Here is an 18414-nt window from a genome sequence, read left to right as displayed (position 1 = left end):
AGATGGACTAGTTGCCAGGGAGGAGAGTAGTGTCAAAGAGTTTGCATCAGTTTGCCAGGTAAAATATTAATCATTGTGGGACATGATGCCTAAGTGACAAGGCCATAGCTAGGAAAGAAAGCAGGACAGCACCATTGAGTTTTACAGTTGCAGCCGACAAAGGTAAGTTTAGATTTTCCTTCACTTAACAAGAACTAAACAGGACAGAACTTCTATGAATTTAACAAAGGATTAAAAGCCCTGAGTGATTTTAAGAGGTCACAATACAGCAACACTTCTGCTTTGAAATGGCAAGAAAAAAGAGCTGCAACACAGCTACAACTTCCATGCTGCTGCGATGGTGTCTGCCTCGCATTGTGGGAGTGGGACAGGCCTCCCAGCTTGCGGGAGCCCCACTGCAGATGCTTTTGCCTGTCCAGCAAATAACTGGTTTGGGTGATGGACATTTGTTCTCAGGCCCACTTGTACAGTCCTGACCAGCTCTGTTGCAATCTGGTAGGCTGGCAGGAGCTACGCAAATGTGGCTACCTGATGCAGGAAGTGGCTCTGTGGGCAGCAGGATCCACGTCTCTCACAGAGACCTTGTGCAGAAAACACTGCTCCAGCAAAAGAGCAGTATTTTTGGTGAGGTATGGAAGAAGTGGCTGTGAACTATGTGAAGGTACAGTGAAAAATCCAGCTGTCAGCATACTTCTAGAGTACCAATATTTTGGCGAAGACCCAGCCTTTCTAATCTGTTTACCTAATGTCCTCCTGCACTTCCAATTAAGTATGAGCTTATTTCCTGTACTAAACTACTGTGCATCTTACAGTTAGTTATTAACTAGCTGTTGTGTTTGAAAAAGGCCTTTATTTCAGCAGAAAGTGATTCTTTTGTAATCCTCGCTCAGTTTGGGGCAGCTGTGCAATCTGCCCATGACACATCCTCTCACAGCGCAAACACGGGCCTGGTATTTTCTAGGCCTTGTTAGTCTGTACATTGTCATCAGACTGAATGAGATAAGACTGATTTTCAGCAACAGTGAGAAAGAGTAATCCAGAATTAAGTAGAGTTTTCCCAAATGCATTTTGTTGGGGGAATTGGAGGAGAATCTCAAACAAATGCCCCTCCTTTAGGAGCTGTTCACAGCCTCTTCTACTTTCTCTTGGAGTGCAGTTGCACAGCCTGGAGATGAGAAGTTTCCTTGGGAATCTTGCTGGTAGTTTCAGTTTTCAGTGCAATCTCTTACAGTACCACACTATGGAGAAAGGAATTATTTGCCATTTCTGCTATTCTGTTTCACTTGTTTCATTTCAGGAGAAGTTCCCAGATAAGATTAGTGAACTCCACGTGCTGAAGTGTGAGGGTGGAATGAGTGAGTGAAGGATAGTCTCACGTCACTTGATTTCTAGATGCATAAATCTGACTAAAGCAAATGTCAGGAAAATGAAAGACTCACCGTTTGCTTATTGCAATTAACTCATGCTTTCGTATTTCTTTTAATGCCCTCTAGGCCCACTTCTGTTAGCTGCAGGAATATCTAACAGCTATCTGTTCAGGACCAGGTGCTTGAATAGTCTTTAAATTCCAATATTTTTGCCTTTTAATTCCATTCTTTTTTCCATTGAGACTTCAAGTTCAGGCAGATTGCAGTGTTAGATGGGCACTTAGACAAGTTTGAAATGCCATCTCTGTTTTTCTCTCTGTGTTTAGACCCAGATTAGCTGAAGTGCCTCATCTCTGCAGAGGGAAGTATCTTTCTGCAAGGCTCAGATTGGCATCCAGACCTTGCAGCAGCTGCTGCTGTCAAGACTGGGAGCCTTCTCTCTGCCAGACATACACTTGTGCTTTTTTTTCACTGTACTCCTCAGTAATTCTTGTGCAAGGGTTGGCCAATCTGTGGTATTTCTCTCCTGTGCCAGCACCCCCATGGGAAAATTAATTATATCTGAAGATAGGATCTTAACGTTTGCACCCATCTGGCCCCTAATCTTTAGGGCTGGACAGTAATGACTGATGAGAAGGGGATATTCAGGAGGGAAAAACGTTTTCTGCCCAGCCCTGTTACTTCAGATAGGATCTTGCTGAGTTGTAACCCGTCTGCACCACCTTACCCAATTAAGAGTGTAAAACAAACTGTTCCATGAACAATGAACTAACAAACTCAGTTTCAATATATTTATATGTTTTTCAAGTCCTAATTTTTCCTATGTCATTCCTGCTCCTTCGATACTTTAATTTCCCCAGTAAATCCATTAAATTGCCATCACTTCTCCCAACCACCTGCCACATCTCCACATCTCCCAACTATGAGATGGGGAAAAGGTGGTAAATAGCCAAGCTCACCATATCGTAGTTCCTCTGATGTCAGTGGCAATTCTTGAATATGCATCAGGCCATTTTATAAAACCTGGGGAAAAAAACTTCATCTTCTAAAATTCATTTTCCTGTCTCTGGCTTTTTGTCCCTGTTTCTGTGTCCTACTAATGCTAAACAGAACTTGATACTGACAGATAACACAGCAAAAGTACAGATCTAATACTCACAGAGATCTGCTCATTTTATAAAGAAACATCAAAAAGAAAAGGCAGTAATTACAATCTGCTAAGTAGAGCTGATAGGTGCCCTAGTGAAGTGATAATGAATAGCCAAGCTTTGGAGTCCTGAGAGTGAATGCAGGGCCATGCATACCTTCCTCTGTCCATGGAGAGGTAAAATTCAATTTAGAGATTAATCCGTTATCAATTCAATCTGGTGTCGGGCCAGGTACACTCATCTCTCATGCAAGACCAGCACGTACAGAGAGTGGCAAAGTTCTGGTTCAGGCTGCTTTAAGGGCTCCCTAACAACTGTAAAAGTGTATACTCTTCACATACTTCGGTTGGATCTCGCTTGCAGTCACTCCGATCTACTGGAGAGAAATTGAACAAACCTCGGCGTGACAGTAGATTTATTTAAAAATGAAAAGGATTCGGGGGTATTTCAGGTTACCGAGAACTAGCGGAAGGGAACGACCCCTGCCCGCCACCGCACAGGTCTGCCGGCTCTCGCGGGGGAGCGAGGGCTGGCAGCCCGGCCGGGGGTGCCCGCGGGTTCGGGTCCCCGGCCGCTCTGCGGCTCGGGGCCGGTTCCGCGGTTGCGCCGGGCCCTGCTGCTTCCTCCAGCGTCCGCTGAACCGGCGCTGCCCGTCCAGGCCTTCTCTCGGGGCCGCGCCCCACTCAGTGCCGGCGCCGGCGCCGCCACCACCACCGTCACCGTCACCACAGCGGCGGTCCCACCGCGGGCCGGGCCGAGCCAGGCCGGGCGGCGGAGGCGGAGCCGCGCCTGGGGCGGGGCGGGGCGGTGGCGGTCGCTGCCCCAGCGCGGGTGGGCGGGTGGCGCGGAGCGGTGCGGGGTGATGGAGTCGCGGGCCATTGCCGCCCGCGCCTTGGTTCGCAGGGCCCGCTGAGGCCCGGCCGCAGCCGCCTCCAGAGCGCGGCCGACCCCCGCCCGCCGCCGCCAGCCCCCCACCACCGGGACATGGCCACAGAGCCCCCGCGGCCGGCGGGGCGCCCCGAGGGCGGGCGTGGGTGCTGCGCGGGCGGCGGGCGCGGCGAGACGGAGGAGGCCGAGGCCGCGGCCCAGCCGGTGCTCGGCGCCTCCCCGGGCCCCGCGGCGGCGGGAGGCGGCCGGCGGCGAGCGCTGAACGGGTGCGTGCCGCTGTCGCACCAAGTGGCCGGGCACATGTACGGCAAGGATAAAGGCGGTGAGCGGCGACGGGCGCGGGTAGGGGGCGGCGGGCCTGGCCGGGTCACCCGTGAGGGGGTTCCTCCCACCCCAGCCTCCATTCATCTGAATTCTCCCAGACCGGCTGTGACGGGGCGGATTTGGCTTCGATTTCCCTCGCCCCGCCGACGAAGGGGCAGCTCCGTGGCTGGCGGGGCGAGGGTCGGTGCAGGCAGGAGCGGCGCCGGGGGGCGAGGACAGGACTCGCCGCCGCCGTTCCCGAGCTCCCGCTACCGGGGCTCTGCCCGTACCTGTCCGCCGGAGGTGCCACAGCAGCGCGGAAGGTCGGTGCTGGGGCCTGGGGCAGTGCCGAGGGACCGGGGCCTCCCTGGGAAGGCCGGAGGGGGAGCCGGTCGAGCTCCCCACTGCGCACAGGCCGTGGTTGGGGCGGTGTCACCGCTGCCAAATTTCATTCTTTTGGTGTTTTTCCTAAATGTCATTAGCCTGTCAAGACGCGATAGTTATCAGGCACCTTTAAATCGAAGGACTTCTGCCGTTCAGCTTCACTTTGTCAGGCACCTTTTTAAAAGTGGGAATTCAGGTAACAGCATGCTGGTTCTCTCAGAACATATGTCAAACACGTGATTTATCTAACGGGACCACCTGAAACTGTGGCCACCAGAAACTTCAGCAAATTATTATCAAGCTATAGTTATTTTCTTGTTTATTTGATGGTAAATCTGAACCAATGGCTAGTGAGTGCTCTAATGATACAGATACATGAGGATACAGTGTTTTTAAGTATGCCTCCACCAGCTCTAAATTTCTATTCTAATTCCATGTAGAGGAGTAAGGTGTTGGCCCTTCTGATGAAGGGGCTTTTTAACATAGGCAGTGGTCAGTGCCAAAGCAAGCAGCCGAGTTAGCGTTGCCAAATTGCATTTCTCGCCTTACCAGGATATGGCATTTGGGGCCTGTCTCTCAGCCAGGTGGAAGGTAAACATCCATTCAACTTGCAGTGTGCCCTCTAAGTGTAGCTATAATGAGTACCTGCTGGCATATTGCCTTTGAACCCTGGCAGTAGGAACTGCCCCTGCTGACTAGGCCAAGGGCTGAATTACAGAACCCTGTCAGCCATCAGTGAGTGAAATTACAGCACTAATGGCACTGTGAGTTTGTCTTATCTGCAGCCTGCATCCGTGGTGTGCCTTGCTGCAGATAATCTCGACAGAAAAGTCATTCTTCTCTGTGCCCCTGCCAAAGGCTGAACTTCAGAACCTTTTCAGTCATCAGTGAGTGGAATTACAGCACTAAGGGTGCTGTACGTTTGTCTTATCTACAGCCTGTGTCTGTGGCATATCTTGCTGCTGATAATCTCCACAGAAAAGTAATTCTTTTCCCTTGTTCCAGCTGCAGACGGTGCAATAAAATGTAGATGGAGGTGCACTGGATCCTTGAAGGTGTATGTGTTCCTTGTTCATATATCGTAGCATGAAGTGGGATCAGGCAAAAAAAGGCTCACTTCAGGGAGAGCTTCACCTTTGGCACATCAGTCTTACTTCAGTTAGATCAAACAGCACACGTGATCATCTATATTTTGGGTGCCACTCCAATGGGTTAGGTAAAGTTAGCTCCACTGCATCTCATGGGCAAGACCAAGACATTTCTGCAGAGGTACCACCATGGTTGATGAGCTCATCTTGGAAACTGTTTTATGGTGAAGTGAAGACCAAAGCTGCTCTGGTACTCACAGCTCTCATTTTTGTAACTTGATTTGCCCTTCTGTTCCCACATACAAACAGACAGAGGACTTGGAGGTATCCAAAGTATTTTTAACTTCTTTTTTTTTTTTTTAGTAAAAATACACTGTAAAATTTCTTTGCCATAGGGTTCCCTCCTCCTGAATAACCTTCCTTTTTCCTTTTGCTCCCTGTGACTGTTACTGCCTTGCAAAGAAAGGCATCTTACAGGCTCTCTGCATGCACATGTAGACGTTAGGCTTCTGTGCATTGTGACTGCCCTTTTGTTGAATGCTGTGTGCAGTAGTGCTTCCCCCAGGTAAATCATGTGTAGTAAGTAATGACTTTGGGTTGTGTCTTAATTTCGTAGACAGGTAGAGATAGTCAGAAGCTGGTGGGATATGCCACCTTATAGAGCCTCATGCACCTGGCTATGGTTTGGTGCCTGTACCTGCAAAGTGCTTGGGGTCCCTAAGCCATTGGTGGGATTCTGTAGCTAAAGGGGCCATTCTTCTTCAGAGTGACTTGCTTGCTCATTTCAGAATGGTAGCAAGCTTTGCATCCACAGCCAGAGAGAAATGTTTGTGAGATATTTCAGGGTTTTATTTTCAACATAGTTCTGTTGATTCTTCAGAAATGTTATGTTGCTTTTTCATATATTGAAACAGTACTCTTCCCTGTCTGTGCTGAAAAACCCCAGGAAGCCTACAAGAAACCCATGACCAACATCCATATGTTAGTATGATCTACAGGTGATGGTATCTCTGCTTCTTGTTGTAGATCAGAGGGAAGGTTATGGAGTTTACATCTTTGTGGTGAGTGTTGAAATATGACTCTGGTTTTCAGGCCTACCCCAGACTCAGTGACAGAGTAGTGCACTAGGTGCTCTAGTCTGTCAAGAATGCAAAGAATGAGGGAACTTTGGATGTCAGTTTATATTAAACTCTTCAAGTAATATATATCAACCCAATAGTGTATGGATTCTGTTTCCAGGAATCTTTGCCTGGTCTTTCTGCCTTGTAGATTGTCTGCTTATCAAAGCCAAAATACAGATTTTTGAGGAGCATGTGTTATAAACCCTATTTTTATGTTGTGATTGTTAATAATTCACATATAGAACATGTGCCATTCAAGTACTTGGTGCACTTTGCAGAGTGGTTTTCAGCACATGCAAAAGGATACAGGGAGGGGGAACACAAACTGCCATGTCTTGAAGATGTGGTAGCTGCACATGTTGTGTGGCAATATTTTTCTAGTTTTGGAAGTATATAAAATCCAACTTTAGCAAGAAACATGACTTCAGAGCTGTTTTACACAAATTTTAAAAGCAAATTTTTGGCATAGCCACCTATTGAGACAACTATTCTAAGTCTGGTGGTTGTTTTAAAGTAAATGTCTTGGTCTCTAAAGATTTTGTTTAGTTTCTAAGACTGCACAACAGAGCCCATTCATAGATGATTGTTTTTAAGAGGTGAAAAACACAATTGCTGTTACAACTGCAAACTCTCTTTGGGATGCAAAGCTCCTGGCTCATTTTTCTGTTTTCTCACGTGGTAAGTTGAAAATAGAACCTATTTTGGATACAGTTGACGTTTTTGTTACCCTTCTAAGCAAAATAAATTACTGTCTGAAAAGCTAGAAATTAATCCTAGGAGAAAATTTCTTTTCCAGAAGTGGGTTTATGGTTTTCCCTTGCACTGGATCTGTACTTGCATCACAGTACACATTTCAGAGGAATGCAGTTACTTTTCTCCATTCTTGCCTACATCCATCTCTTGAATATCCTCAGATACTCAGTTGCATTTCTTCTGCAGGTATTCAGAAATACTGGTGACTGGAGAGTCATTAAGGCTGTTTCATGAGGGTATTTTGCAGGGTTTTTTTTGTGCAGGCTCAATGAAGGTGTTGTCTGGCTGAGATAAAATTCTGTTCTGTAATTATGGGTGATACAAATAGTAGCATCTGATAGCTTGGAGTGCTGTAGGGGTGCTACTTCTTGTAATAAACACATACTCTTTCTGTGCCACTAGTATAGATGTCCATCCACAGGACATTTATTTCTGTTCTAGTAGTGCATTGAATGTGGTACTCCTTTAACGTCTTGGCATTGTTGGAAAACAATTTATGAATTATTTAAAAAGGGAGTGTCTGTGTAATCTTTTTTAGTTACTTATGGGGTTTTTGGGAGTGGAACTTTTAGCGTCGAATCTAGTTACTGTGTGGGCCTTGGGCAGAACTACACCCAGGAAATCATTCAATGGCTAGAAATAAGAGGAGTGCAAGCAAACCTCTGCTAAGGGTTATGTGTAGGAGCTGACAATTTTGTCTCTGCTGTGTGTGCCATGGAAGCAGTACATCTTTTCAATAGGCTGTCCTTGATGGTGAAATCACTATTTCTGGGGAAAAAGAAGGCAAAAGGAAAGCTGTGCCTCTTAAAACTAAGCCCTGAAGGAAATGCGTCTCTTCTAGGTATACTACAGCATCCAGATGGGACAGTCCTGAAGCAGTTGCAGCCACCACCTCGTGGTCCCAGGGAGCAAGAGTTCTACAACAAGGTGAGGGTCCCACAGTGTGGAGGAGGCTGGCTTACTCCAGGTGAAATGATGGGTGTGCTTCCTGTAGAAGAACATCCTTATCGTTGCAGTTGGGAAAGTACAACCTGGATACCCTGCCATGGTATCTGTGTGCTCTCTAGAACTTTCTGCTCTTTGCATGTCAGTCCCCATGCCAGACCTACTTCACTCACAGGATTTAAGCTTGTTCATGGGACAGCAAACTTTCGCAGCATCTAAGATTTTATTGAAAAGCCTTATCTCGCATCTGTGTTTAAGGGGTTGTATGTTTGATCCCAAATTTCTCATGTAGCCGAGTCTCAAAATTGCTTACATCTAAATTTAGCATGTTTTATGCTTCTGCCTAGTCTGGTTTACTGCTAGAAGTATTGCTCTGTTCACTGTATTAAAACTCAGCTCCTTTAAAAAGTCAATAAAAATCAAAACTCTCCAGTTGTTTTAACTTCAGTTGTATTTTTCCTACTGCTCATCTTCAGTTTGCTTTATCAGTAACTTTAACAGCACAGACCAGGAAAGCTGTTGTTTTTGTGTAAACAGTTTCTAGAGTTTCTGTACAGTTTCTGTACTGTCCTACCTGCCTGTGATAGTCTGTCATGTGGTTTTCCTATGTCAGATTGATATGCCATGCCTTTCCGTGGCTTATTAGGTATGAAGAACTATAGAAATCTTCACACTCGGTGTAAGAGGAGTCTTGAGACACTTGTGGTGTTTGGCTTGGATTTTGGTCGGTTGTTTTCTTTTTCCCTGAAAGGGTATTTATTTAAGTTACCAAAAGACCTTGTGGATTTTGTGGAAATGTCTCACATACACAAACTAAGCAAGGTGCTTTAAGTGAACCGTGTGTTTGCATACTAGCATTATTTGATAATTCTCATGATGGGACAAAACAGCAGGTCTTCAGTTACTAGGAGCCAGTTAAATGTAAATACTTTTCTGAGTTTCTCTGTGACTCTCATTGAGATGAGGTTAAGAAATATGCCGTCCAGCCTAAGTGGTAACTTGAGTAGAAGGAGAAAGCTTGAACAGGACTCCTTTGGGCACCATGCTGCTTGCTGTGCTGTAAAATCCTGAGGCAGAGACAGTAACATGCTGTCCCTGCCTAAAGCCAGCAGGCAAGAGGGGTAAGTTCAAGCACTGCTTGGACATGAACTCTCCACATCAGAGACTTTATAATTTTGCCTGTTTAAGCTTAGACACATATGACAAGCCGTGAGCAAGACCCTGGGCAAAGTCTTTGAGAAAGGTGTGTCTCTGTTAGTGTGCTTGTTACCGTGCTGTGAAGAAGTCAGGTCTCAATGCTAGTAACTTGCAAAGTAAGCTTCTATTCTGTCTTCTAAGGCCTTGCTGGGTTGCTTCCAACACTGAAGTTTTTTGGTTATAAGCTGTCTTGGAAGCGGGTTGGGCAATTCTTGAAAAATAACAGAGAAAGGGAAAGGTATAGGCATGATTAGTTGTGTGCGGACTAGAAGGCCTTTTAGTGGGAGAAGGGAAGGAGAGCAAATACATGTGTGTTGTGTAGGTGAAAGTACAGGAGAAAGGTCTTGGGGATTTGTTGCTTTTCAATTATTAACTGCTATCATGTTTGCTCTCAGGCAAGAACTGTCTGATGTGGGCTATAGACATCTAAGCACTACATATTGTTGTTATAGGATGATGATTGCTCTGGGTTGGGAGGTTCTGGGTAAGGTACAGATTCACATGCAGTTTGTGCTGATCCAGTAGCTCATTGCTGCCAAAAGGGAAATGCCTTTCTTCCCATTCCTGCCATTTACCTTGCACCATGATGGTGCTTTTTGGACATTTATGAACTGATTTGACAATTTAAAAGATGGCAGAACTTCCTTGTCTTGATAGTCTTCTGGCAGATTAGGTGACTAAGCTGACAAGCAGTGGGAACAACAGCAAAGCTGCCCTGCTCTGATGACTGAGTTCAACCCATCATGTGGGCTATAATCAAAGAGACATCACCTTGGAGAAGGCTGATGAGCCTCCAGAGATTGAGGGAAGGAGAATTTTACCACTCCTTGAGACAGAGAGTTGTTTGAAAGGTGGCCAGGTACAGGAGATGGTGAGAAACAGTACAGAAATGAAACAAGTGAAATAAGACTGATGAGTCCCAAGCTCTCACTTTGTCAGGGCAAAACAGCAGGTTGGTTGGTAAGATCAAAGCTGAAGGTTGTCCATTAGTATATGTGGATTAATTGTGACTCTTTTTTTTTTTTTCCTTTTTAAATTTCTGCTCCTGTTTTTTCATATGTGCTTAGAACTGTTTTGTCTGTAGGTAGGTGAGTTACTGCTCCCTTTGCATCCTACCTTATGCTAGCATGAATGAAAATTAGTGCCTCAGTACCTGGGTAAGAAACAAGGGGGTTATCTTTCCTTCTGGAACAGCACATCTCCTCATGTGAAGTAACTGAGAAGCTGTGTAGTTAATGGTAGCAAGAAGATGAGCGTGTCTCAGTTTCAGCTGCATGAGTCAGCTGGAGAGCAGCTATTGCAGAGCTGAAGCAGAAGTGTCTTCCAAGAACCAGGAAGTGGTATTTCAGTGTCCGGTCCTAGTGCTTGTGAGCTGAAGGCTGCAGGGAATGTGTCGTGATAGAAGATAATGAGGCATTAAGAGACAAGTTTGACTATAACTCTAATATATTTAATGTGATACCAGGTAGATATTATCATCTGTTTGGACCAAGAAAGTCTTCTGTAACTGCTGGATTTGCTTGCAGCTTGATGTGTGAACTTGACAGAGGTAAAAGTCTGTGTCAGTGAATCACCAAATGTTTTTTCCCTTGCTGTTTATTGATGGCTTATTTTTTGTTGAGCATGAAGGTAGCTACTTACCAGTAGAGCCCAAACAAAATGGGCTTTTGTTTTGGAATGGAAACTTGAGCAAGACATGTACTGCAAAATATTAATAAGTGATCCAAAACCTGCTCAGAAGTGATTGGCAGCTGAAATTTGGAAGAATTTCACAGGTCTTTGTCAAATCTGGAAAACTGCTGAAGTAATTCCTACTTGGGCTGTTTTCCTCATGCTATGTTTTCAGCTTAGCAGTTGAGAAAAAATACAGGTCTTCTTTTGTAAGAGATTATTTCACCAAGTAAACCAAACTTTTATCTACTACGGCACTATGTCTCATTCTCTACTGCTAGGGAAGGGGCTTGCTATGTGTTACAAGGGAGGGGAAAAACACAGCATGACAAGATTATCATGAGTACCTTCTATGATAAAACATAGTAGAACAATGAGCTGTTTGTACTGGTTGTTAATAGCTTACTGTGCACTGCTTAACTTCTCATTGGAATGTGACTTTCTACCTGTAATGTCCACTTGCTACTGAGTTCTGTAAATCTGAGTAATTATCAAATCAAAATAGTAAGTTCTAAATTTGGTTCCTGCAAACTCACTTTCTGTACCTGAGGACATGAACTCCTTACAAACATTGCCTGCATAACCATGGAATGTTTTAGTAGTTATTTTGGTGCCCTTATTTGTGTGAAAAAAATACGAGGTTTTTTTAACCTTGAATAGCTACAAAATACTTTGTTTTCAATAGGTGTGAGCAGCAAGAGGATGAAACTAATTGAAGTATAAGGGTTGTGTTTATTTAAGGGCTATCTATACCGCTGATCAGTTGTTTCTGTGTAATGGCAAGGCTCTGTGAGAACATGTAGGTGGAGGTACTCCAAATGACTATTTTTAAAGGGGTTTTGGAAGGGAGCAGTATACAGTGATGTGGGAACAGGGAAATAGTATTGTTTGAAAATGTAGTCTTCTCAATTAAAGACTCTAAATTGGTAAAAGGCAGTGTGAGATTATGGTAGGTTGCCTATGCAAGCATGCTAAGGAATCCACAGAAGTAGCCTGCTCCTCAGTGTGTTTTGGGATTTGGCTTCAGCCTGCTTTATGCCAGGGCTCATTTATCCGTGCTGAAATGGTCTGATTTAGTTCAGCAGTGTTGAGAGAAGGAGGAAGCCTATCAGCCCTCCTACTGTGATCTGTTGTGCCAGCTGAGTTGAAAAATGTGAGAATAGAGTCCTTTGAAAAGGTTAGTGCAGGCACTGTATGAGGTAACCTGCTGCTTAGCTGTATGTGGAGCTCCTGTCTCAGCCATTCCAGGCTGTACCCCAGAGCACTCTGTGCTAGCATAGCTCTGTCTTCGCATTTCAGAGCTCTCCAGCATAGGGCTTTCCTTAGTTTGTCATGTCAAGAATGCAGCATTGCAGAAACTGTTGTCCTGTAGAGAGGGAGAATGCTGGAATGTCAGGCATTAAATAGGGCAGCTGCTTTTGTGGGCACTAAAGGAGAGAGATTGGGCTCCAAGGAAGGGACTCTGCCTGGCTCAGGTGAGGAAGGACATTGACCTCTTTGAGTGAGTCCAGAGGAGGCCTCCAGGATGATGAGAGGGCTGGAGCACCTCTGCACCTCAGCTGGGAGAATTGGGATTGTTCAGCCTGGAGAAGAGAAGGCTCTTGGGAGAGCTTGCATCCCCTTCCAGTTCCTAAAGGGGCTCCAAGAGAGCCTGGAGAGGGACTTTGGACAAGGGCCTTGAGGGACAGGACAAGGGGGAATGGCTTTCCACTGACAGAGGGCCGGGTTAGATGAGATATTGGGAGGAAATTCTTCCACTGTGCGGGTGCTGAGGCCCTGGCACAGGTTGCCCAGAGAAGCTGTGGCTGCCCCATCCCTGGAAGTATTCAAGGCCAGGCTGGACAGGACTTAGAGCAACCTGGGATAGTGGAAGGTGTCCATCCCCACGGGGATGGAACAAGATGGTCTTTAAGGTCCTTTCCAACCCAAACTAGTCTGTGATTCTATGAAAACTGAGGAAGAGAGAATTTACAGTTGTTGTTATCTTTGCGACTGTGGTTTCCTACAGGCTGTGTGTGAAGCATGAAGAGATGGAGTGTTTCCTAATGTTCAGTAGAACAAGAGAAGGTTGCTGAACTGTTTTGAAATGACTACTTTCACTTCTGATCTTGGCATTCACTCAGTGCAATTGTAAACCTGTTACTCTGTGTAACTGTTCTGAGCATGGCCTACTGAAGTTTGAAGTTTGCTAATGTAGCAGCTAATAAACTGGGATTTTATGCTTAACAGATAAATAAATGTTCCTGTAAACTTTCATTTGAATTGCCCTTCAGTTTTCCTGCAGTGACTGTGTGACACTTGGGGATATGTAGTACACCTTCCCTCCTCATGCTGCCTGCCAAAAACTGTCCTGAGAAAGCTCCTGCAGCATGGACAGCTTCAGTGGGTACCTTTTTTTTTTTTCTTTTTTCTTTTTTCTTTTTTTTTCCTCTGTTTGATGTACATCAGAGTTGTCACAGCTGGTTCTAGTGGTGTTGCCATGTCATGGCTCCAGATAATCATAGCTGCAATGGTATAAGGTTTCCAAGGCTATTGTAATACAAGTCCTACCCAGATTCTCAGATAGTCCTGTCCCAGGTGCAAGGCTGATTGTGGGGAGCTGGAATGAAAAGGTGGACAGGGTTCTTCCAGTTCCAGCTCAGCTCTGGTAACCTCCTACCTTTGGCCAATGCTTGTGAACCAAGGGAGCTGATTGACCCCACACAGCATTATGAAAAGATAATTCAGCTAATCACCTGCCTCTTCAGTTAACAAATCTTCCACCTTCGCCCAGTTAGTGATGGCACTGTTAACTGCTGTAGCAGTAGTCCGAGTTCAGGGTTTGAGTCCTGCTGACATCAAATCTGAATGCAAGGAAGCTGTTACCACAGGAGATAGCAGAAAATGTTTTTCACTCTTCTTATGTGTCCTAAAAACAAAGCCAGGATATAAGAGACACAAATAGCTATGACGTGTAAAAGAGATTTACAATGGTTAGGTGAGAGTCAGGCACTTGAAAGCTAGGAAGGAATGGTTTTGTGGTTGCCTATGCAATTGTTCTGCAGTTTCCCTGGATGCATTGAAATGCAGCTTCCATAGGGGCAATGCCCTGTCTTTATTTTGCTTTCCCTAAAGAGCTCACTAGCTCATTTTACAGTCTGATATAAGGCAGAATGAATATTGTTTGTGCAACTATTGCTGTCTCTTTTTTAACCGTCAGTCTTTGAACTTGTAACCAGAGGATAATGTGTTAGTGAAAACCAGTTGTGTTAAGATTTCTGAAGCCACAGTTCCTTGTGCTTCTGTGGTTACAGAGGAGAAATGTTCAGGAATTGTGCCCGTTTGGAGCATTAGCAGTAATCTTCTCCTTACTGTTTTATTTGTTTTGTTCTCAATAACCTGCTGCAGCTCCTGGGGTGTGTCTTTTCATTCCTGCTCAATGCTTGCTTCTTTTCTCCAGTGTCTAATTTTAATTAGTATTTCAGTAGCTTCAGGCATTGCAGAAGACTTGTGGTGGCTTCTTCCCCTCTCCATGGCATAAAATCAAGCCAACAGTCTGAAAGATGGGTTTTGGCCTGAATAGGCACAGAATTGCAAGAACTGACTCATAAGGCTCAGCTGTCTTTCAGCCTATGTAGCACAAATCATGATAAGGCAGCCTGTGTTCCATAGACTATTCTCTGCTACTGACAGGAAAGGAAAGAGATTGGGGAGGCAAAGTATGTCTTGTTTCAGGATCAGTTATCCTATTTTGTAAGCTCAGTTAAGTGCTTTTATACTCTTGATTTAGATGATTATCCTCGGCTGAAAAAAGAGCAGATGATGGCCATTGTGCTGCTGTTGCGTACTAAAATATCCTTATCCTGTGATCACGTCTCCAGCTAAGGTTTCAATTTTCAGTCTTGTATGGACAAAAATATAGGATGCATGGTTTTCTTAACATCTTATTTTGGAGATGCAATGCCTTGCCCATGCCTTTCTTTACTACTGCATTTGGAGCTGTAGCTCAAAAGGACCTTTGGCTGTGTACATCTGGATCTGCTGCATTGGACAGCAGAGATACTGGTATTGAAGTGTACAAATTACCTATTGGGAAACATAGCAAACATGTTCTGATGCAGTTCATTCCTGCCCTTGGCATCATTCCTCCTGCTGAGGAACTGTCTAGAAGGCATCCTGTTTTGCTGGGGAAATGAGCAAACCAGCATGTGAAATTGCCTCTAAACCATGAGGCCTGGGCATATTTAATAAAAAGAAGGACACACAGTAATTCTTAACTAATGAGAAGAAAATGGCTTTTTAACAAAGTTATGAAATACTGGCAGCTGGTATTCAGATCTTTTCTCACATGAGTTGTCTAAGAGAGATGAAGGATAAGGTATAGCTGTAAGAATCTGCTGAGTTCCTATTACTGTTCTATAAATATGTTTTTTTGTACTTCACTATTAAATGACTAGACAGTAAGACTTAGGAAAATATGGCAGATTTTTGTGGTTCTTGCACTCTGCAGCAAAAACAAGTTTGGAAGAAACACACCACACAGCAGAAAGTTAACCTAGAAGGGTCTGGTGAGCATCTCTTTCCCATGCTCTTTGAAGATTGTGTGTCACAATAAAATACAACCTACTTTAATAAATCTAAGAAACGTTTTAAAAAGGGAGACAGTAAAAGGCCATTGTTGCAATTTGATGCAGTTGCGGAACTACTGGGTGGAGTTGGTAACAGACTGAGTAGTCTACAGTCTATGACATACAAATAAGCAGGAAGAAAATCCAGTTCTCTTAGCAACCTGATTTTGAGGAATATTCCTTACCAAGAGTAGATCTGGTTAAAAATAAAGTGAAAATGCATAGTTGCAAAGTGCATAGTATGTTAAATTGAATTAAGACACAGCACAGTGCTCCTGCTCTGCTGGAAGGTCATGCAAGTGCTTTTTCAGACTGGATCAAATACTGTTTAGACTTCCGTTACGAATGTTTCAGAATATGGATCAACTTACTAATACATGTTGATGTTACACAGAAAATACTTTGTTCATTATAAGTTCATTTAAAAGTAAGATATGGTTGGTGAGCTGCCAGAATGAGATTGAGGAACGTGTAGGTTGCCTACTTGAAAGGAAAACAAAATAAATTCAGTCTCCAAAAAGAATTCTAGTTTCCAGATTAAAAAAAACCCAAACAGGCTTGTAATATGAGAATATTGTTGCTGATGATGCACTGGAGGGAAGGGGTGCCATCCTGGGGAACCTTGACAGGCTTGAGAAGTGGGCCAATGGAAACTTCATGGAGCTCAACAGAGAGAAGTGCAGGGTCCTGCACCTGGGTCAGGGCAATCCCAGACACACCGACAGCTTGGATGGAGAAGGGATTGAGAGCAGCCTTGGGAGAAGGACTTGGGGGTGATGGTTGTTAAAAAGCTCACCATGAGCTGTCAGTGAGGGCTCCCAGCCCAGAAAGCCAATGGAATCCTGGGCTGCATCCAAAGGAGCATGGCCAGCAGGTTGAGGGAGGGGATTCTCCCCCTCTACTCTGCTCTTGTGAGACCCCACCTGGAGCACTGCACACAGTTCTGATGTCCCCAACATGAGAAGGACATGGAACTGCTGAAGCAGGTCCAGAGAAGGCCATGAAGTTCCTGAGGGGACTGGATCACCTCCCTTCTGAGGACATGTTGAGAGAGCTGGGGCTGTTCAGCCTGGAGAAGACAAGGTTGTATGGAGACCTCACAGCACCTTCCAGTATCTCAAGGGGGCTCCAGGTAACCAGACAGGGACCCTCCATCAGGAACTGGAATGACAGGACAAGGAGTAATTGGTACAAATTGAAAGAGGGCAAATTTAGGCTGAATATTAGGAAAAAGTCCTTTACTGTCAGGGTGGTGCGATACCGGAACAGGTTGCCCAGGGAGGTTGTAGGTTTCCCAAACCTGACAGTGTTCAAGAACGGGTTGGACAAGGCCTTGAGCAACCTGATCTAGTGAAAGGTGTCCCTGCCTATGGCCAGGGGTTTGGGACTAGATGATCTTTAAGGTTCCTTCCAACCCTTAACATCCAGTGATTCTGCGATTCTATAAATGGCAGTTAAAATGGAGTGCCTTGGCTTGGCACATGGGCAGTGAGCCAGCTTAAGGTGCTCAGGAGGCTGTGGGGCCAGCTGTACGCTGTCACTGCTGCAGGGGAGGGCATGGAAATGTGTGTGGGACTGTGGTAGTGCTGTCTCTGAGTGACTGAACCTGCCATCAGTCTGTACCAGCATGGTAGTTGCTGCAGTACAGTCTTTCTGTGGGCTGCCTCTTGCAGTCCTAGGAAAAACAAGCCAACATATGTCTGTCAGGACTTGGTTCCCATTTCTATCTCTTTGAAATGTAAAATTAAATTCTGCTTATTTAAGTGTCATTGCTTCAGGATTCCTCCCAACTCTTATTCTCTCCTTCTCCTCTGTGCAAATATTCAGCTGGGACCAGATTGCTTTCTGGGAAGAAAAAAAAAAAAAAAAGAGTAAGGCTGAATGTTCTCAGAAAGTGGGACAGCCATAATAGACTTCCCTTTTGTTGTATTGTTCTACCATTCCACTTTCATTAATTTCAGTGATAATTTAAGCTTGAATAGTTGGAGCTGCTTAAAAAAATTACTCTTGGGGCAGAGAGTTTGTGTTAAAACCCTCTGGCTGCTGGCTTCGCCCACTCACTTTTGGGTCTTTGAGCCTGGATGTGGTGGTGGGTTCTGACAAGGTCTGTGTCTTCCCTCAAAATCCCAAGCAGTATTCATGTTGCACCACATAGTGCATTGCAGTAACAGAGCTGCCTTTTGGCACAGTAGTTCCATATATAGAAGATAGATGAGAAAACTGGTTGTACTGTACTTCTGCAAGAGAGTAGTACTTGACTTTCTGCCTTGAAATTCACTGGATCTCACTGCCTGCTGGTAGCTTGAACTTTGCAGTGGGTAACTTCAGGTCAGCATCTCTCCAGCTCTATTGGTTGTGTTGTCAAAGAAGAAATCAAAAATAAGAATGGGAGAAATATTTAGTGTGTTAAAATTGAAACTTCCTTATCAGATGACCGATGGTAGTATGTCTTAACCATTTTTTTAGTCTGTGTTCTCTTTGTTTTGGCCTCTAGTGGAGAGTACCTAATGTGAATTTGCTCCAGTTTGTTGTACGTGCACGTTGACATAACTGAACTGAATTCTAGTTATATTATGGAGTAGAGACCTTGATCTGCAATATGCCATGTATTTTTTGACTAATCACCTAAGAGTCTCATAACCTATTTAAGAGGTTGCTTAACAGGTATTTGTGATGGTAACAACCCCTACATTTTCCTGAGTATCTTTAACAATTGTCTTTGACTTCAGAGTTCTCTTAAGTTCGCTGAAGACTCCATCTCCTATGCAGTTGAAGCTGAACATAATACCTGGCTGTGATAGTTGTGAACACAGGATAGGCTGAAGGGCAAGAGAAAGCTCAGCTCTATGGAAAGAGATTGGTGATGAAACATTATCTCTAATTTTGCAGTTTTGACAAAGAGGGCTCTTATGCCCACTACCCTGCTCTATGCACAGTGGGGT

The 18414-nt window shown here is 44.7% G+C and overlaps 1 protein-coding gene across 1 annotated transcript in view; it reads left to right on the top strand.

The window, feature by feature from the left end:
- Positions 1 to 2717: 2717 nt before the first annotated feature.
- The window catches only part of IPMK (inositol polyphosphate multikinase), a gene marked incomplete at its 5' end in the record, with an annotated part of 42120 nt that continues 26423 nt past the window's right edge, over positions 2718 to 18414 (top strand). Inside the window, 6 exon segments of the mRNA XM_032117174.1 lie at positions 2718 to 2895; positions 2898 to 3097; positions 3099 to 3182; positions 3184 to 3351; positions 3353 to 3725; positions 7894 to 7979. Coding sequence (XP_031973065.1) covers positions 2718 to 2895; positions 2898 to 3097; positions 3099 to 3182; positions 3184 to 3351; positions 3353 to 3725; positions 7894 to 7979 — 1089 coding nt within the window.

The sequence above is a fragment of the Corvus moneduloides genome, chromosome 8, assembly GCF_009650955.1.
Source record: "Corvus moneduloides isolate bCorMon1 chromosome 8, bCorMon1.pri, whole genome shotgun sequence".
Taxonomy (NCBI): Eukaryota; Metazoa; Chordata; class Aves; order Passeriformes; family Corvidae; genus Corvus; species Corvus moneduloides.
This window is presented reverse-complemented; position numbering and strand designations above follow the sequence as displayed.